General features: G+C 42.2%; 1 protein-coding gene across 1 annotated transcript; it reads right to left on the reverse strand.

Annotated features, from left to right (window-relative positions):
• Positions 1-16,814: 16,814 nt before the first annotated feature.
• On the reverse strand, positions 16,815-20,284 carry LOC128133540 (uncharacterized mitochondrial protein AtMg00810-like). Its single transcript, XM_052771016.1, has 2 exons — positions 19,694-20,284; positions 16,815-17,228 (listed from the first exon to the last, which is right to left on the reverse strand). Exons 1-2 carry the CDS (start codon positions 20,282-20,284, stop codon positions 16,815-16,817), a joined length of 1,005 nt encoding a protein of 334 aa, XP_052626976.1.
• Between the last annotated feature and the right edge of the window lie 2,226 nt (positions 20,285-22,510).

Consider the following 22,510-nt stretch of genomic DNA (forward strand, 5'->3'; position numbering starts at 1 on the left):
CTGGACCGCTCACTGGGCCTTCGGGATAACCGGTCTGCCCTGGGTACGTTGGCCTACAACACAAAGCAGGTCCCGCCTCAACCCAACCCCAGTCCAACAACCATGTGCACATAAACATTCAATCATATAACATATCACATCCAATCAAACCGATCTAACAGATCACATAGCGTAACATCATCCTAACCAGGATACCGACCTAACCGGTCACTAGCATAACATCATCCTATATACCAGGATACCGAGCTTAACCAGGTCTCTAACATATACCATCCTAACTACCAGGATGGAACACAACAAACAAAACATAACAACGATACCCGGATCACAATACGATAAAAGGGCCGGCCTTGGTGCCGTAGACCCTGTCGATATAGTGAGGATAACTCAACTCGCAACTGCCGACTGAACAGATAAACCCAAGCTGCTCCGACTGCTGATACGATCTCCAACACTGGCCAACACCAAAACTCTGAACTCAAAACAAAAGCCAACAATTACCAACATGCCCCTGGAAATCAACTGGTCAACCCTTGGTCAAAGTCAAAGTCAAAGTCAACCCCTGACTGACTCTACTCGCCGAGTCAACCCGATGACTCGCCGAGTCCCCATGCACAGAACTTCCCCAATCCGCGACTCAACTCGCCGAGTCACCCCGAGACTCGCCGAGTCCAACAACTCTGTGTCCTTTCACACTCGACTCACCGACTCATCCCTTGACTCACCGATTCATAGCTCAACTAGAAGAAAGGTTAGGACCTCACGACCAGACTCGCCGAGTCCAAGAACAGACTCACCGAGTCCAAGGCTATCTGCAACCAACTTGCCGAGTTGTCCTTCCAACTCGCCGAGTTCCTGCCCATAATCAACCAACTTGCCGAGTTGTTCTTCCAACTCGTCGAGTTCCAGCCTATCTTCAAGCAACTCGCCGAGTACACCCTCGTGACTCACCGAGTACCCCTAGATCTGAAACCATACAGAGGCTTTCCAAGCCATGTAGAAGCTCTAAACCATAGATCTACTCTTTTACAAGCCATCCATCACGTAAAGTTGCAAACTTTACGTGGATCCAAAGAGATCTAGGCATTTTACACTCTAGGGCTAGGGTTTGGGACAAAAGAGCTTCACCAAACACTCAAGAATCGGGACTTTATGACATTTAGGACCATCACAAGCTTAGATCTGAAGTAGCATCCTCAGATCCAAGCTTCTATCTCAATTTAGATGTCATATCAACCACCACACATGAACCCATGAAGAAAATAGCTTAAGGAAATGGTTCCTTACCCCTGAAATGAGCCCAACCAACTGTAGATTCCTGATCTCCCCAAGCTTCCTGATACAAGCCTCTAATCTTCAAGCTTAAAGCACCAAAGATCCTTCTCCAAGCTCTAATTCACTCAACAATTGGGTCTCCTCACGAATTTAGGGCTTCCGGAACTCAAGGAATGATAAAGAGGCTGGGGAGAAGATATGATGTTCTTTATATAGGGCTCAACCCTCGAAATTAGGGTTTTCTCCACTCAGCACCAACTCGCCGAGTCCATCCATGCTACTCGCCGAGTTGGTCACTTAACACGCGACTAGAGTCACGACCCTACTCGCCGAGTCCACTCGTGGACTCGCTGAGTTGCCCTTTCCCATTTACACTTTTATCCCTTCAACTCTACTCTTGATATTCCGGGATGTTACAATTATAACAACTGTCAAGTATATATCAAAGTAGAAACATCCCAGGCTAAACTAATGGTGTGTGCACTGCAATCTTCCCGAGCTCCTCTTTTGAAAACTGAGTACCTGAAACCAAAACTGAAAACTGTAAGCACGAAGCTTAGTGAGCTCCCCCAAACTACCACATATAATACAATAACATATAAAGCACATACTGGGCCTTGCCCACTGCATTGGACCAAAGTCCGGACTAACTGAGGACTTTCCCCCTACATCGGACCGAAGTACGGACTAACTGTGGCCTAGCCCCTGCATCGTACCGATGTCCGAACTAACTGGGGCCTTGCCCCTGCATCGGACCGAAGTCCAGACTAACTGGGGCCTTGCCCCCTGTTTCGGACCGAAGTACGGACTAACTGGGGCCTTGCCCCCTGCATCGGACCGAATTCCGGACTAACTGAACATAGCATAACATGATCATAGCATATAACATAAGCACATATACTGCATACTGCATTGGACTGAGGTTCAGACTAACTAACACACAAACATGCCCGAATCACAAAGACATCAAACATACTGAACTACTACATCAGACCAAATTCCGGAACTACTGCTATCTAAATGGGTCGGCATTGTGGCCGTTGACCCGTTCCTACTGGAAGGAAACTCACCTGTACTGCTGAACTCTGCTGATAGTCCTCTGGCTGCTGTCCGACAAGTCTCTGAACCGTTGCTCCACTAACTCCCCGAGCTACAAATATCAATATAACACTTAGTTTCAAACTGAACTCTAGAAGTCAAACTAAGTCAACTCTGGTTAAAGTCAAAGTCAACCTTCCAATTGACTCGACTCGCTGAGTCAATCCGTGGACACGCCAAGTCCTTAAACTCAGAAGCTCTCAAAATACGACCCAACTCGCCGAGTCACCCCAGGACTCGTCGAGTTCAACGATCTCTGAGTCCCATCCTGTCCAACTCACTGAGTCACCACTCAACTCATAGATCTGCGTCTTAACTAGAAGAGGCTGGTGGGTTCTGTGACCTGACTCGTCGAGTCCAAGAATAGACTCGCCAAGTCCTAGGAAATCTTGAATAGACTCACTGAGTTGTTCTTCCAACTCACCGAGTCCATGCACATATTCATATGACTCGTTAAGTACACCCATGTGACTCGTCGAGTCTCTCTAGTTCTCAATCCATACAGTGGCTTTTCGAGCCATGCAGGGGCTCCAATCCATAGATCCACTCTTCTACAGTCTAGCCCTCACATAAAGTTGCAAACTTTACATGAAACCAAGGAGATATAGGCCCAAAACACTCTAGGGCTAGGGTTTAAGACAAAGGGGCTTCACCAAAGACTCATTGACTGCTGCTTTAAGACATTCTGGACCATCACAACCCTAGATCTGAAGTATCAACCTCAGATCTAAGCCCCAATCCCGAAATAGACGCCAATCTTGCCAAAATAGCCCCAAATCTACTTCAAGAATAGATCTAGATGCAAAAAGGGTGAAGGTAACAACTTATTACCTCCAAGATGACCTCCCACTGAAGAATAATCCAAATCTCTATAAACCCCCTTGATTTAAGCTTCTTGATCTTCAAGATCTCTTCACAAAAACCACTTATCTAAGCACCAAATTGCTTCCAAAGGACTCTCACTCATGATTTAGGGTTTCTGCATCTCAAAAGGGTAGCAAAGAGGCTGGGGAAAGGATGTAATGTTCTTTAAATAGGGCACAACCCCCAGTATTAGGGTTTTTCTTGTCTAGACCAGACTCGCCGATTCCACTAGCCGACTCGCCGAGTCGGTCACTTACTCTATGCCTCGGATCCCGCTCCGACTGATCGAGTTCCTACCTGAACTCGACGAGTTGACTCTTGACTTAGAGCCTTTCCTTTATTTTCTTGGTCTTTCTAATTCTAGGTGTTACAACTCTCCCCCGCTTAAACTAGACTTCGTCCTCGAAGTCCGCTATGTCCAATTGTTTTGCAGTCTGCTTTTAACACTCCAGCCGGAAGATTCTAACTCCCGCTGGCCACTTCTATTGACCTTTCATTCGGTCATTTAGACTAAAACAATTCCTCGCAAATAACAATCCTCAAGTGCACTCTAATTCCCCCAACGATCCTGAGAAATCAATTTACTCAACTGGCCATCCTTCGCAAGGCCCTAAATTCTACAGATGAACGAATATCTTGCAACAAGATCACATCTACTCCGTCTGAAGTCTGTTGGTCTGGATCCTTAACAGACCACTCATACTAAATCATTATAGATGAACCCCGCGGGGGGGGGGGGGGTGACTTAGCATTACTCCGCAATCTGTTACGCTTACCATATATGAGATCCTCAAATACCATTACCGCTGGAGACCCAAAACTGCCTGAACACTGAACTGCCTGAACCACCATGCTGCTACATGGCTGCTTTCCAACATCAATTGAGACATTCGTGTTCTCAATTCATTCGTCAGTCATCTGAAATATCGGGTTCCAACCCGGCCGCGGAGCCAAAGGACTCTCTATTTAGCCGCCTCACACAAATTCTGAATAAACTTCTTCTCTGGAACTAGTTGCCACTAGTTATCATGTCACTGAGACTCTAACAACCTCCTAATCCAACCGATCGAGTCTGTGCTTCGAATCCTGATGTTACCAAACCACGACTAAATGTGACTGCTACATGACCAATTGTAGCCTTATGTCATAAATGACCTTAAGCCGTCCATTGCTTCCTTACTCTCATAGCTGTAGCGGCGCTTCTACAGTCTTATCTCTGGCTTAACTAGATCTAACCCGTCTGGGTATATTCCAAAATCCAATCCTTGGAATTCCATCTCCTCACTACTACACCCAAACTGGTGGGTACTACTGTCCTTCCCGCGTCCTAACCACGGACTCACGCTATTTACTAATGTAGTGAATGCTACGGCTACACCCGCAGACTTACAACACTCTAATACGATCTGACTGCTAGTGAATACTACGGCTACACCCGCATACTTACAACACTCTAACACTATTTGACTGCTAGTGAATGCTACGGCTACACCCGCAGAATTACAACACTCTAACACTATCTGACTGCTAGTGAATGCTACAGCTACACCCGCAGACTTACAACACTCTAACACTATCTGGCTGCTAGTGAATGCTACGGCTACACCCGCAGACTTACACCACTCTAATACTATCTGACTGCTAGTGAATGCTACAGCTACACCCGCAGACTTACAACACTCAAACACTATCTGACTGCTAGTGATCATAACGGGAACGCGACCTCCTTATTGGCAAGTTTTTTCCAAACTTCCCTCTCACACTATCCTCAAATCATACAACTGCCTGGGCTGTTTTCCTTTTTGACAAGGATGCGAAACTTATCCCAGTTTCAAAACTACTCCTACCTCTAAATCCTTGGATGATTCTCCCCCACTTTGATTCAACTAACGTCTTACAGCACACAATACTGGAAGGATTCTCAATCCTTCTTACCATTCTATGTGCAATTTGCTGAAAACCACGCTTACCATTGCTAGTGTGCCAATACTATCCAGTCCAAAAGATCACACCACTTCCAAGGATCTGAATACATCTCCGGTGATGTCCTCCAACTATCATTCTAAAATCCAAGTTATGTAGACAACATATCACTCAATCGCAAGCAGGCCACAAAATTTCGAAATATCATTATCATTACCGATGCCGAACCTTAACAATAGAATTATTACAAAAGGGAGAATTCAAACGACATACCTGCGATCTAGTGCGGCTCGATCTTGATTTCCTGCGGAACAATGGGCGCCTGAACCTAGACTCTCTCCATCACCAAAACAGGACAGCAAGACTTGAAATGACCAGGCTGGTGGCAATGAAAACATATTTGATCCTTCTTACAATCTCGATACACATGCCCCCTTTCCCCGCACTTGAAACACCTGAACTTGTGACAAGAAAACCTAAGAGTTCCTCCACACTTACCACACACCTCAAGGTGTTCCCGATTTCTAACACCCAAGTCAGCTGAGTATGACTCTTCACCTCTTCCCAATTGTCATGAAATAAGTGCTCGCTTCCTTTTACCGCGCTGCCCATCCAAACCAATCTCCTTTACCCCGACTACCTCATTAATCGATTGAGTAGTCGCTAACTGACCCTAAAGCTTAGCTGCTAGCCCAATATTGTCGTGTAGTTCTTTGCGTACTGCTCGCGACTCCAATGCAGACAACTAAAAAGCCCTGCTTCCCACTGCAGGCGCCTCTACCCGACCCTGACGTCCATCGGTGATCCTCAAAGTGGCAGCGACAGGTGATATCATCGGTACTGCCGGAAACAAACTCGGACACTGGGCCTTCCCGTGGCCCCACTGACTGCAAAGGAAACATATCAGATCTGACCCCTGAGTGGTGGTAACAGTACAATCTCTACTAAAATGACCAGTTCAGCCGCAGCGGAAGCAACCAGAATCACCACTACTACCACTCCTACATGCACCCTCGTGCGTCCTGCCCAACTTTCCGCATCGGTTCTGGCTCTAATAATCCCTCGATCTCGAATCTGACCCATTAGGACTTTTTCCCGAACCCGTGGTTACCTGAACCTCTTCCGACTTCCTCTTCTTGATCTGCTCCAGATCAATCTCCCTCTCTCTGGCCCGAGCAATCATGTCCTCTAGCGTTTTGCAGCTGGACCTGCTCACAAACTGCCTGATGTCATATCTCAGCATTTCATGATATCGAGCTTTCTTCATCTCCTCGTCCGCCACATACTACGGAACCAAGAGAGCCCTCTCCCTGAACTTGGTGGTGATCTCTGCCACCGTCTCAGTAGTCTGCCGAAGATCCTGGAACTCTCGTGCCAACTGCTGCACCTCAATAGCTGGGGCAAACTAACCCCTGAACCTAGCTGAGAAATCACTCCATGACATCGCGTCCAACGCGGCATCATCCCCCAAGGAATGAACAACCTCCTCCAACCAATCCCGCGCTCTTCCCTTCAAAAGGCAGGAGGCGAGTCTGACCTTGTCCCCCTCGGGACACTGGCTCGCACGGAAAGCATTGGCAACATCTGCCAACCATCTGCTGCTAGCAACGGGGTCCCTATCCCCATGATAATTTGGTGCTCCACAAGCTCTAAACTCTCAAAATGTCAACGTACGCGCTCCTATCAAAGCCATCATCTCTGCGCGAAAGGCTCCAAGCCTCTCATCCACAATCTCTAGTATACCCTCCTTGACCGTACCAAAGACCACATGAGTCTTGTCTTTGATACTGCGCATGATCTCAGCTGATACAAACTCTCTCATATGCTCCTTGAGCTGCTCGGTCCCTAAACCCGAGCCTGATCCCTCTCCGGTGCCTCATCCGCCCACTGGCCTTTCACGCAACGTCACCATGCTGAAAGCATATCAAAATACACTTCACTGTTGAGGGATTACACATACACACTACAAGTTCCTTCGCTTTTTCTTGGCCCCTCTTGAATCGAGTACGGATCCTCTGCTTTCAGTAGTACGGGCCCATACTACCTTCCACATCTATCCGTACTTTCTTCAAGAACTGCCTTGACTCTACCAAGTCCCTTCTACTGCTACTGATCGCTGCTACTCTCATTCTAGGCTTGCCCTAGGGAAAATCTTTGACTCCGCCCAAACCAATCCTCAGCTGCTGACGGCCTCCTTGTAATGCCAATTAGCCATCACCTGAATACCATCACATGTGATGAGGCTCAGATAATCCTTCGAGTAAAAGACTCGTCCCTACAACGGTTAGACTCAGACGAGAGCTGCGCAATAGGGCCAAATCCAACACTCTGAGATTATTCAACCCTAATCACATGTGACGTGACGTATTCACCTGATGGCTAACTCCCATCACTCAGAGTCCTACAAACCACAAAGCAAGCAGCATTCAGACACAGAAAACTACTCAACCAAATCTATTCTCATAACGAGAAATTATACTAGCATACAATTCTAAGCTCATACTATCATACATAACCTAAACAGGCTATCCCACTACGGTCTACTCAATACTAGCATGCAATTCTCATAAAGCTGAAACACATATAACAGGCACATAAGGCATCCTCCTAGATCCTTAGTTCTATTCTAGCATGTTGTTCTACTGAAAATAATAATCATAACATAAACTTGTATGGGTAATTTGGGAGTACATACTTGAGCTCGGCTGATTGCATGCACCACACCCTTTTCTCTTTTCAAAATTCTTTTCGCTTTTTCTAAAACTCTTTTCTTTATACTTTTTTTATAATTGTTTTCTTTTCTCAAAATCCTTTTGTAAACATGGTTTTTCTCTTGAAAAATTTATACCACTTCCTTAGTTTGAGTTCAGACACACCCGAAAGTGTGCCCGAATCCCTCAAACCAAGGCTCTGATACCAACTTGAAACATCCCAAAAACACAATCTGAAAATTTTGTTTAATTTAATAATAAAAAAACATAGACGATAAACCTCATATAAAAATCATAAACAATGTATCCCAAAATATTATAACAACTGTCAGGTATATCAGAGTATAAACATCCCAGGCTGAACTAATGGTGTGTGCACTGCAATCTTCTCGAGCTCCTCTTTTGAAAACTGAGTACCTGAAACCAAAACTGAAAACTGTAAGCACGAAGCTTAGTGAGCTCCCCTAAACTACCACATACCATACAATAACATATAAATCACATACTGGGCCTTGCCCACTACATCAGACCGAAGTCCGGACTAACTGGGGCCTTGCGCCCTACATCGGATCGAAATCCGGACTAACTGTGACCTAGCCCTTGCATCGGACCGAAGTCCGGACTAACTAGGGCCTTGCCCTCTGCATCGGATCGAAGTCCGGACTAACTGGGGCCTTGCCCCCTGCATCGGACCGAAGTCCGGACTAACTGAACATAACATATCATGATCATAGCATATAATATAAGCACATATACTGCATACTGCATCGGACCGAGGTCCGAACTAACTAATACACAAACATGCCCGAATCACAAAGACATCAAGCATACTGAACTACTGCATCGGACCAAAGTCCGAAACTACTGCTATCTAAACGGGTCGGCATTGTGGCCGTAGACCCATTCCTACCGGAAGGAAACTCACCTGTACTGCTGAACTCTGCTGATCGTCGTCTAACTACTGTCCGACAACTCTCTGAACAGCTGCTCCACTAACTCCCCGAGCTACTAATATCAATATAACACTTAGTTCCAAACTAAACTCTAGAAGTCAAATTAAGTCAACTCTAGTTAAAGTCAAAGTCCTGGTCAAAGTCAACCTTCCAGTTGACTCGACTCGCCGAGTCAACCCGTAGACTCGCCGAGTCCTTAAACTCAGAAGCTCTCAAAATACGACCCAACTCGCCGAGTCACCCCAGGACTCGTCGAGTTCAACGATCTCCGAGTCCCATCATGTCCAACTCAATGAGTCACCACTCAACTCACTGATTTGCGTCTTAACCAGAAGAGGTTGGGGGGTTCTGCGACCTGATTCGTCGAGTCCAAGAACAGACTCGCCGAGTCCTAGGCAATCTTCAACATACTCGCCGAGTTGTTCTTCCAAGTCACCGAGTCCATGCACATATTCATACAACTCATCGAGTACACCCATGTGACTCACCGAGTCTCTCCAGTTCTCAATCCATACAGTGGCTTTTCGAGCCATGCAGGGGCTCCAATCCATAGATCCACTCTTCTACAATCTAACCCTCACATAAAGTTGCAAACTTTACGTGAAACCAAGGAAATATAGGCCCAAAACACTCTAGGGCTAGGGTTTAAGACAAAGGGGCTTCACCAAAGACTCATTGACTGCTGCTTTAAGACATTCTGGACCATCACAACCCTAGATCTGAAGTATCAACCTCAGATCTAAGCCCCAAACCCGAAATAGACATCAATCTTGTCAAAATAGCCCCAAATCTCATTAAAGAATAGATCTAGATGCAAAAAGGGTGAAGGTAACAACTTATTACCTCCAAGATAACCTCCTACTGAAGAATAATCCAAATCTTTGTAAACCCCCTTCATCCAAGCTTCTTGATCTTCATGATATCTTCACAAAAACCACTTATCCAAGCTCCAAATTGCTTCCAAGGACTCTCACTCATGATTTAGGGTTTATGGATCTCAAAAGGGTGGCAAAGAGGCTGGGGAGGGATGTAATGTTCTTTAAATAGGGCACAACCCCCGGGATTAGGGTTTTTCTCGTCCAGACCAGACTCGCCGAGTCCACTAGCCGACTCGCCGAGTTGGTCACTTATTCTATGCCCCGGATCTTGCTCTGACTCGTCGAGTTCCTCCCTGGACTCGACGAGTTGACTCTTGACTTAGAGCCTTTTCTTTCTTTTCTTAGTCTTTCTGATTCTAGGCGTTATAGTTCCATATGTTTCCACCATTGGATCTATCATGTACGCTATGTTATGTACTCGCCATGATGTGGCCTTTAATTTGAGCATGGTCAGTCGTTATCAGGGAAATCCAGGTAAAACTCATTGGATAGCAGTTAAGAATATTCTCAAGTATTTCCGAAGGACTAAGGAATGGGTCCTAGTACTTGGTTGCAGTCATAAGTTGAGAGTAATTGGTTATAGTGATTCTAGCTTTCAAACAAATAGAGACAACTTCCTTTCTCAATCTGGCTAGGTGTTTACCTTAAATGGAGGAGCGGTTACTTGGAAAAGTTCCAAGCAAGAGACAATGTCTTATTCCATTTGTGAATCAGAGTACATAGCAGCGAGCGAAGCATCAAATGAGGCAATTTGGTTGAAGAACTTTATTGGAGACCTTGGAGTTGTTCCAACCATCAAGGAGCTAATGGAAATTTTTTGTGATAATGAAGGAGCAGTTGCCTTGACAAAGGAACCAAAAGATCATGTGAAATCAAGACATATCGACAAAAAATACCATTTTGTCAGACATAAAGTACAATAAGGTCACCTCATCGTGAAGTGGGTATCATCAAAAGAGAATCCTTCAGATCCCCTCACAAAGGGTCTAAGTAGGGTCAAACGCATTCAACATGCTAGGAGCATTGGTATGAGAGATGATATTAGTTTTAGTAATTACATAGTTAGTTGAAACTTCTAACAAAGTAAATGTAATTGACTTTTGGTGATTAAATAATAGAGAATTATTTATGAGTTTGTTTACTACCTTTTGTCAATTGTTTATTATTGTGCTTCATTTTACATATTTTACTTCCCGAATAATTCGATTATTCAAACTCCACAGTCGTTCGTACTTTTGGAAGTAAGTAGTGAATTAAGACTGTCATGAATTATATTTTAGATTGTCTAAAGAGTTTTAGACATAACAATTGTATTGTTGCAATATTCATGAGTACTTTGAAATGGAGATTTTAGTATTGTATTAACCCACGCTTAGTGAATTACTTCATGGAATTTATCACGAGTAATTATGAGACGATAATATCTTATGATATGATTGAATCTTAGTTAGATCAAATAGATTCAAACATGTAAAGAAAAAGAACAAAGAAAATAGATCAAAATATGCTGAATGATTATAAGTCACAACCTTAGAAGATCTTGATGAAGAATTGCTACTGTAGAGGCGTGTAGGCTTACAATAATATTTCCAAAGTCTCAAAATACGGTGCATGCATGCACCTTAAATACTATAACCCTAGTAATAAATGATAGGTGGACATGCCCAACCCATTTACAAAATGGACTAAATAAATAATTACAATAACGCAACACATATACCCAACAATCTCCCCCTTTGCGTCAATTGAGGCGAGAGTCCATCAAGGCTGAGTTCGCTTATGCACTTCAAAAACTTTCAGAATGATGTTCAGCAGAACGTTGCGAACTTGGATGTACCATAGAATCATATCTGAAAAACACTTCTTGTCGCCCTTGTTGTTGCCCTTGTATTTGTTGACCATGTCCAAAATATACTCCAAGCAAGAGGTAGTGTATAGATGCTTATCATGGAGGAAGAAACATGCCTTATGAAAGTCTACATCGTTTCGTTCTCACACCTAAAATACCACATACCATCCTTCCTTGTATATCTTCCCAGGTTTCAACTTCTCAAAATCTTCTGGGACTTCTTTAGGGAGAACATAGGGCTTCCTTCGTAGTATGATAATAATTTTTGCATCCATTTTTCCTACCTCTTGAACATATGAAACTAGCATCGGTTTGAGGTGAGCAACAATGGGCTCGTACTTCTATCCGTCTCTCAGCAATAAATTGTAAAGCATGATCCAATCATAGGGATTGAGGCAAGGCAGATTTGCGAGAGTGAACACGTGAACCTGATTGGAAGAACCTCTCACAACCTTGAACTTCGCATTTGGGAAGCTGTCAGTTTCGATTGGACCTGTGACCTTCACTGCTGTAATGTTGCTAGCACTCCACGTTTTGTATTGTGGCTTCATATGCTTGAGATAAAACGATAAGAGTAAATGATCAGTGTCGCTATCTGTGGATGAGAAATTCTCTACTTTCACAAAGGAGCGAAACTTGAAGGCTTTCGGAGTTATTGGCAAGTCCAGATGCGAATCTTGTGTATTATGAAGCTCGAATGACACAACTGGTTCCAGCCAATATTTACTCGACATATCCACAGCTTCATTTTGAATTCGCTTCAAATTCCACTCTAGAAATAAATGCTTTCGGCTTTCTAGTGTGACCTGAGCTTCACGTTCTGCTTTCTCTTTCGCTTCAACCTCGCGGATTATTATTTAATTCTCATCAATATGAGCTTCACGTTCTTTTCTTCTTTTGAGCTCGTTTTCATCAGGCTCTTCATCTTCACTGTTATCAACAGTTGGCTCATCACTGAAAAGTTTTTCTTTGCCTTTAGGCTCAGATTCGCTTTTGACAGTGTGCTTGACTGAAGGTTTGGGGTCTTCCTTGTTGGATTGTGACACACCTTCTCCCTCTTGTTTTGGAATAGAGCTTGATTCCCAAACACCTTCCAGTCTATGAAGCATGGCGAAGACGAGCCTTAGTTTCTCAGAAAGATGCTTCTTCACCGTGATCGTGATCATTGAGTCTCGAGTCTCAATGATATCCGAAAGCATGCCAGTGATGTCTACGATACAGCTTTTCATAGCTGCTTTTTCAGATAACAAATCATAGATTTGTTTCTCAGCATTCTCGAGTTTGAGTGTCAGGACTTTCACCTTTTCAGTCTTAACGACAAGAACATCCATTATTTTTCTCTCCATAGCTTGGTCATCTTGAAGCTTAGAGATTTGCGAGGAGTTGGATGAATTGAAATGATCATGTTCAATTTTAAGACCAGTGCGAACCTCTTGAACTTTCGCCTTTTCTGTTTTAAGTGTTGAGCCCAGGCTAGAATGGATTCATTAGCCTTCGTAGTGTTGGACTCAAAGGAGCTTTGGAACTTCTCCATGTATACTTGTGCATGAGTAATTAGTTTATCGACTTTTTCAATTGTGTTGTTCCAAATAGTAGCAGAAGCATCTACTGCCTTGTTCATCTTTTCAAGGTTGGCGGAGTGCTCTTTCGTAAGGGTCTCAAGAAAGGACTTGACCGTTGCTTGCGAATAATCATCGTTGGATGATGCCTTTGAATCTTGAAGCAGCAAATCCAATTTTTCATGTATTACCTTGAGTTGCCCTCTCGTGATGGGAGCTTCGTCAACACTTTCAGTCCTGATGTTAAATGGACTGTAGGTGAATCCTGCGAAGTCTTCGTCATCATCACCATATATCATATCTGGGTCATTTTGGCGAAGAGGAGAAATGGGTGGTGTGGAATGACCAGTTGCGAAACCTGAAGCTCCTGCCCCCGCATTGTAACGCCCGTAGATCTGGGCTAGTCAATTTAGAGACGATAACCATAAAAAATGACTTTTTGATGGAATATTATTTAGATGGATTAATCTTAACTAAGTTTTAGTATATGTTACAAGGATTCCGTACATATAAAGAACGCCGAAATCCGAGTTATAACGAAGAAGTTATGACCTGTCGAAGTTTCGCGACAGAACCGGCACGACACAGCGCGACGTAAATAGTGAATTTATGTTAGAGCGATATTTGGCCGTAGCGATCTAAATGAAAGTCGTTTAATACGTTAAACCAAGAGCGTGCATAAAAAGAACGTCCAAATCTGACTTCGTATGAGGAAGTTATAATTTTTCTAAGTTTCAGCTTAGCAGTATGCAGCTCGAAATTCGAATATGAGATCGAGTGATTTCTAGCCGAAACGATCTAAACGAGAGTCGAAGATCTCATCAATTGTAGTCCAACGGTAAAAATACAGACGAAAACAGACCTCAGATGAAGGAGTTTTGAATTCCTAACGGAGTTTTGCTGTCCCGGCCTACAAAAATAATATAATAAAAATAAAGTCAAAATTAGCCGACAAAGTCTAAACAAGAGTTGTAGAGCATAATCTCACCTACGCTTGGATATAAATAACGTCGAAAACGGAGCTTGTATGTGAAAGATATGAATTTCTGAAGTTCGGTGCACGCTTTTCGACACTGAGTCAGTGTTCACGACGTGAACAGTGTGTTCACGACGTGAACTCAATGATTTGACCTTTCATAGCCTGGCAGACCCAACTTGTGATGATGCATGCAATGAATATCAACCTCACGACGTGAAATAAGGGTTCACGATGTGAATTTTAAGAAATCAGCCCTATAAATAGAATTGAAGGGGTAGTCGGCCAAGGTTGCTAATTCACTCTTCTCTCACCCATATTACCTCAATTTATGTGCAAAGAAGTACCCCCGAAGCCCCGGTATCATCCCGAGATCTGAAGCCTGAAGATCCCGAGAAGAAAAGAGTTTTCGAGCCGAAGCTCTGCATGCGAGAAGCCCGGTGTGTGAAGATCTTCCAGTTTCACCAAAGAATACTACTCTTAGAGCCGTAGTGCTGTCCGATCATCTCCTGATCATGTGAGTGTGTAGTTACTTTCTTCTAAGACACAGATATGAAGTATTTGCTATGAAGTACATGCTATGTATTTATACATTGGTTGTTTACTTGAGATGGATGTTAAATTAATGTTCTATACATGTTTTAAAAGATTTAAACTGTATATGTGTTTGCATCTACAAATATGTTAGGTAGAACATGGGTAGATGAAATAGTTGATGTGAGATGAAATAATAAGTGTTTTTGAGCTTAACGTGTTCATTAGGTATTTTGAACTCTATGTGTTCACTTGGTGTATTTGAACTCTATGTGTTCGTTAGGTATTTTTGAACTCTATGTGTTCACTTGGTGTTTGAACTCAACGTGTTCATTAGGTATTTTTGAACTCTATGTGTTCACTTGGTATTTTTGAACTCAATGTGTTCATTAAGTATTTTTGAACTAGATGTGTTCACTTGGTGTTGTTGAACTGAGTGTGTTCACTAAGTGTTTTAGAACTAAGTATACGCCCATGTTTTGAATTAAGTGTTCACTAGGAGTGATAGGACTAGGTGTCCGTTAAGTATGTTGAACTAAGTGTTTACCGGTTGTAATTGAGGACCTTGACAGTGGTGGACTTTGTGTCAATTCGTTAGGTCAATCCTTAGTAATAAATGAATAAAGGACAATTGATTCTTAGGGTAAATCCTTAAGAAATAAAGGAGATAATGGAGATGGGTAATTTGGATTAATTGATTGATTGATTGATGATTGAATATAATAATTATATTATCGTGGGTCGAAAACCCTATATGCTCACCAGGCTCTCAAGCCTGACCCACTCAGTTTTCTTTGCATTACAGGTAATGGCACAAGAGTATAAGTTGGTGGACTTGACGAGAGATTTTGGATAATAGACCAGTAGTTGTAAATAACTGTTGTAAGGTCGAATTGTACTTTTTATGATTTTGGTCTGTATCGGAACATGACATCCCGAGGTTTTATTATTTAATGAAAATACATTCTCTTTGAGAAATGTTTTGATAAATTTTATCATATTTTGTTTTGGGAATGAATTCCGCAACTCTTTTAATCAAAGGATTATTCTGATTTTATAAAACAAAGTATAAACAAATCGGTATTTTCTGGCCGTGAATTTGGAGATGTCACATGCATCAGATGCGGTGACATAATAGGAGGCTCAACAGTGGTTATTGGTATGGTGGTAGAATCGGTGAAAATAGGTGGGGATTGCGAAACTCCCAATGAGACAGGTGGGCATGGAGCAATAGTAATAGGTGTGGAAGCAGTGGCAGTAGGAAAGGGAATAGAGACGTTCTCAACGAAATCAATGGAAATAGGAACTGAGACATGAATCTTAACAGTTACCTCAGGATTCGTAGAAATCAACTGCTAAACCTCAGGTTGTGAAGTTTTTGCAGTGTCTTCATTTTGTACAGGCTCATCCCCTTCAATCCAAATGTCTGATTGAGTGTCAGACTGCGAACCTTCACTTTCACTGGGAGTTGGAGATCTAGGCTTATGAGTTGCCTTATTTATCTTTCGCTTCTTTGTTGGAGTAGGAGTTGGTGCAGATGAGCCAGCTTGTGCCTTTCGTTTCTTGGGGGCTTCAGAAAGTTCAGACGGACCCTCTTGAGCACTTTGTTTCTTTTCTCCTTTCTTACGTCCTTTCCGCCCTCCTTTCTTTGGTTTTTCAGCTTCATCGATTATCGATTTCATCTTAGGAGTCAAAGGACGAAAGCCTGAAACGGGAAGTTTTCTGTAGGCTTCAAGAGTTTTGCTTGCTGCAGGAACATCATGAAACATGGCTTCAAGAATAGAGCCAACAAATGAGAACTTGGAGTTGTCAGCAATAATGATGTTGGTAGTGTGAAAGATTGAGATGGCAGACATGAAGGAGTCTTGCATCACTGGAATCTGGAGCTTCTCAATTGGCCTTCGACGAATGATTATCCAGAAGCGAGCACATGAAATTTCACTATGTGGAGTTGTAGAATGGGTACTTTGGACCAATTGACCCCAAAGAACAGCCCCAAAATCGATTTTGATTCCAGTGTAGATCCCATACATGATGATCTTAAATAACTTACTGGCACAATCCGAGCCAGTCACACGCTCCGAAAAACTTTTGAACAAAAGGGTAAAAAGCCCATTCCATTTTGGTAGCAAATTAGGCTTCCTGAATTTTGAGATGATAGTTAGGGTTTCTTTGTACCCCATTTGGTAGAACATCATGGCGGCGATGGAGATGGAATCAGGTCTACCATATCATCACTTTGATCAAGCCCTAGTAAGGAGTGAAAGCGGGAGTTGGTGATTGAGGTTTTTATGTTGTGAACTTCAAAGGTGATTCTTTGTTCCTCTTTGATGTAGCAACTAGAGGAGTAAGCTTTTGATAAGATAGACATTGAAACGATCTCTGATGTGGTCAAGGCTTTAACCAGAGGAGAATATTTCAAGCACTCAACAATGGGTAGCAAGAAGCTGTCGTACTTGAGACGATCAAGATCGAGAATCAAGTTTTTATTTGGCTTGATCGCAAGAAGCGACGTCTGTGCAGATTGATCTTGAACAGAAGGGGTTTTTAATGAGACAACCATTGATGCTTGTTGAAGAATATGATGAACAGTAGAGAGAAAAATCGCCTAAGGGTTTTTGAAAAGTTTTGATAATGGTGAAGAATGATGAAGCGTCGAAAAACCTTTTATACCATTAACCAGGAAAGAGAAAATGGGGTGACGTTTGCGTTTTCTCCTCTGAAACGTCACCTAAAAAGACGCGTTGTGACATCAGTTATGTCAGAAAAAGGTGTCAGGCGGCGGAAAATCAGGCGTCGGTTCAAATTTCACGCGCCCATTTGAAATCTTATCCATTCGAATTGTCGCTTCAATTTCCCCCTTTCGCAGTTGAGTTACGTACCATCTTTCGCATGTAGATACGAACTTTCGCTTTTAAGTAAACTCTATTTGAACTACGAAACTGAAAATAAATGTGAGTGCCATGAACCAGACTTTTGGAAAATCCCAAGGACCTTTGTGCGAGAGTGTGCCAAAAATAAAGAAATAAAGAAAAGCACATGTGTGGGATTTTAGTGATGTCTGGTTTAAGACACAAAGCAGTGGTCCCGGGCAAAGATCTCTTCCTTCGAAGTCAAGAGAGACTAAGAAGTGTCTGTGTGGTTCCCCGTTGAATTACGATCACTTGTTTATTAGGAAACAACGAAAGGCATCTTTTAAAAGGCTTTATTGGGTGGTTTTATCTCCAACGAAACTACGAAACTTGATATTAGTCTGAAAGTTCGAATGGAGTACTTGTTTGACCAGTGTAGTCAATTGAACAAGTAAGCGTTGGAATTATTTGAAGTGACATGGATTCGCATGGAAATCTCAAAAAAAATAGTAGATCTAATGGGTAGAAACGTCTTAGGTCAAGAACATTTCATTAAGATCTCGCAAAAGAAAAAGAAATTTCTTGGTGCAGACCACGAAAGTGGAGTTTCGTTAATTCCTTGGTGAAGAGTCTTCTATATTGTTCACCGTCAATTCGTATAAATGTGTTGGATTTTGGGTTTCACTCAATTCATGGTGATAACGAATTGAAGATCATAAACACATAAATTGTGTAACCATAAACCTCAGTGGTAAGATCTGAGAGTCTCGAGGGTTATATTGGTGAAGGTGAAGGTGATGGAGAAGACTATGAGATGGTTCCAAAGAAAATAGTGTACGTCTGCTATGTGAAAGTGACCAAGCAACAAACTCTTAACTCACAATGAGAAGAGTAAGGTAGATCGAGACTTATGTGAATGAACAGCCTAATTGGGAAGAAACGATCGGTGTTATCGAATCATTAAGGCTTCAACATAGTCTTTGAGGCTTCAGAAAACATGCAACAACATGCTTCTATGGACACTTAACTAGTACATAGTGTAACATCCCAAATTTCAAGACCAACAATCTCATTTTTGAATTAATATTTTATAAAACATTTTACCAAAACATTGTCAATAAAACAACACATTACAAAATCATAATGTTGTGTCTCAACCCATGACATCAAAAGTATTGAAAATCAGAGTACAATCCCAGAAACCCAATGCGGAAACCATATGTGTGTGATGCGTTGCTATACCGCCGGCTCTTTCCCCTTCGACGAAGAGTTACCTGAAACCAAAACCAAAACTGTAAGCACAAAGCTTAGTGAGCTCCCCCATCATACCACATACAATATCATATCATCGGTATCTTTCAACTGGAAACTATCATCGGTATCTTTCAACCGGTATCTGCCATCGATATCTTTCAACCGGTAATCGCCATCAATATCTTTCAACCGGTATTTGTCATCGATATATTTCAACTGGTAACCGGGGACTATTTCACCCCTACTGCTATCATACAATATCAAGATATAATCATACAGTCAGGCATAACTGGGTACTGACCTACCCTTCGATCCTAACGATCGATGTCAGGGAAAAACTATTCCCTACTACTACCACTAACATAAACATTGCATATCATACAGGCATATCTCATGACCATATTAAATAAGCACACCAAGATAATTATCACAGAGACAATTATCCAGCAAATACCCCTGATGGTGGGCCGACATTGTAGCCTTAGACCCACCCCTGCTGGAAGGTAACTCGCCTCGATGTCGTGCAGTGTCTGAACTATCTTCGGCATACAAGTCGACTACCCTCGACTCCTCGATCCCTACGCGACAATGCTTAAAAGTTATTCATTTGAGTATGCAACCCTAACCGGGGTCATACCAAACCAGAAAAAGTCAACACTCATTATTTGTGGAGCATTTACATGCCCCAACAAAAGCGGTTTTGGAACTAATTCAACGTCCATCATTCCTAAGCCTTGAAGAATATGATTAAATGTTGATTCTGGTAGGGCTTTTGTGAATATGTCAGCTAATTGATCAGAAGATCTAACAAAATGTTGATTCTGGTAGGCCTTAGTGCTATATGTTTCGTGTTTGAGTGTTGCACTGGGTTGTGAAAAATGCGAATGGCACTTTCAGAGTCACAATATAGTGGGATTTGTTTCATGTTCAGGCCATAGTCACGAGGTTGACTTTGAATCCATATGACCTGGGAAGTGCATGAGGCAGCAACTATGTACTCGGCTTCAACTGTTGATAATGAAACACAGGTTTGATTTTTGGATTGCAAACTGACTAGTTTTCCATCAAGAAATTGACATCCTCCAGTTGTAGTCTTTCTATCTAACCCACATCCTCCAAGATCAGCATCCGAAAATGCTTGCACAAAGAAACCAGACTTTGAGGGGTAGCATATTCCTAGTGAATATGTTCGTTTAAGATACCTGAATATGTTCTTGACAGCTATCATGTGAGGATCTCGAGGATTAGCTTGAAACCTAGCACAACAACAAACGAAAAACATGATATCTGGTTGACTGGAAGTTAGATACATTAGTGAACCTATCATTTGGCGATAAATTGTCATATCTGCAGCCAATTTTTCCAGAAAAGGAGTTAGTTTCGTTCCGAATGTCATTGGAACCTTCACCTTTGAGTCTCCCACCATTCCAAACTTGGCAAGCAAGGTCTTCGTATAAGCTTCCTGATTTATAAAGATTCCTTCCTGACTCTGCCTTATGTTCAAGCCAAGAAAAAAGTTAATCGGACCCATTGAGCTCATCTCAAAATTTGTTTCCATCAATTTTCAGAACTCAACGGTTAAGCTTGGGTTAGTGGAACCGAAAATGATGTCATCAACGTAGATTTAGACGATCATCAAGTGGTCACCATATTTATTTCGAAAGAAGGTTGGGTCGACCGAACCTTGTTTAAACTTAGCATGTTTCAAAATGAGTAAGAGTTTCGTGCCAGGATCTTGGAGCTTGCTTTAGACCATAGACCGCCTTTTCCAGAATATAGAAGTGGTTGGGATATTTTTCGTTTATAAACCCAGGTGGTTGTTCCACATACACTGTTTCTTCAAGTTCCCCATTTAAAAATGCACATTTGACATCCATCCGGTATACTTCAAAGTTCTTATGTGCTGCATAAGCCAAGAAGATACGAACATATTCCAACCTTGCAACTGGTGCGAAGGTTTCTTCAGATTCGATGCCTTCTTCCTGGCAGTACCCCTTGACAACCAATCGTGCCTTGTTTCATATGACGTTGCCTTCTTTGTCTAACTTGTTGCGAAATACCCATTTGAGACCAACAACAGAAGGATCCTTTGGAGTAGGAATGAGTCTCTAGTTTGTTTCGTTCAAATTCATTGAGCTCCTCCTACATTGCTTGCACCCAATCAGAATGATCAAGAGCAATTTGAACATTTTTAGGTTCAATTTTGGAGATAAATGAATTGAACATGCAAAATTCACTTTAGAGAATAGTGCAGTTCGCTTCTCTTTTTGTTGAGCTCTCGTAAGAACACCTGATGACGAATCTCCAACGATTTGATTTTTCGGATGATCTTTGGCCCATTTAGCTAATGGAGGGTATTTTGGATCATATGATGGATCGAATTTCGCATTCACTTCTTCAAATTCTGATTGTACATCCGAATCATCATTCACATTTCCATTCTCCCCCTCGAATGATGTATGATTGACATCTTCTGGATTCGGATTCTCTCCCTGGAAAGGTGGTTCTAAACTGACATCAGGGGTTTTGTTCTCCCCCTGAACAAGTGTATTATGAGAGGAAGTTGAAGAAGAACACTCCCCCTGCAATGTAGTACTCGCATCTGAAGATTACAATGGACCTTCATGGTCTTTCGCAATGGGATTCTCCTATTCCATTTCTTTTGCAACATCATCTATGATTTTCTTTAATTCGTCGACTTGGTTATCAGTTGCCTTGGATTCAGACGAAATTGATATTTCTGGTTCGACGAAAGGATTCAGAAATTCGTCGTTGAGAGTAGAGAGAGGAATTGTTGTTGCATTCGCTTGTGGAAATATCTCCTTCGTTTGACTATCAGCTTTCTAGATCCTCTTTAAATAATTATCATAGAATGTGACATAGTAGGTTTCTTCGATCCTTATGGACCTTTTGTTGATATCCCTATATGCTTTGGAGAACAACGAATATCCCAAAAAGATACCATCATCAACTTTCACATCGAATTTGTTCCTTCGTTCTTTAGAGTTGAAAATGAAACACCTGGAACCAAACACATGGAAAAACTTTAAGTTAGGTTTTTGTTTGTTTATGATTTCATAAGGAGTGAGAAAAAATCGCTTGTTGAGGATTGAACGATTTTGGGTGAAGCATGCAGTTCCTAGAAGTAGAGAGGCAGATTCGCAAAAGAAAGCAAGGTTCCCGCAACTTCACACAATGAGTAGTTTCTCCTTTCAACGACCCCATTCTGTTGTGGAGTATAAGGAGAAAAAAATTTACGTGTTACTCCTTTCGTAGTTAGAAATTCTTCAAACACTTGGTTTTTGAATTCCAACCCATTCTCGCTACGAATGTTGCGAACCAGCTTTCGCAATTGTAACTCAATCTGCTTTATGAAGTCTTTTAATTTTGGGGGGCTTCAGATTTCTGATTAAGAAAATAAACCCAAGTGAAACGAGAAAAATCATCTACAATAACGAGAGTATACTTATTACCACCAATACTTTCAATCGCAGAAGGACCAAAGAGGACGATGTGCAAAAGTTTGAGTGGTTCAATGACTTTCGTATTCACTAAGGTTGGATGACTCTTCCTACTTTGCTTCCCCATTTTGCATGCAACACATAGATGATCCTTGTCGTATTTCAAAATTGGAAGCCCTCATACGTGATCGCCAAGAACAAGTTTGTTGATATCTTTGAAGTTGAGGTGCGAAAGTCTTCGATGCCATAGCCAACTATCATTTGTAGGAGCTTTCGTCAGTAGGCAAATGGCAGGCTTTCCTCGGATAGGATTCATGTTCAAT

This window comes from Lactuca sativa, chromosome 4, assembly GCF_002870075.4.
Source record: "Lactuca sativa cultivar Salinas chromosome 4, Lsat_Salinas_v11, whole genome shotgun sequence".
Taxonomy (NCBI): Eukaryota; Viridiplantae; Streptophyta; class Magnoliopsida; order Asterales; family Asteraceae; genus Lactuca; species Lactuca sativa.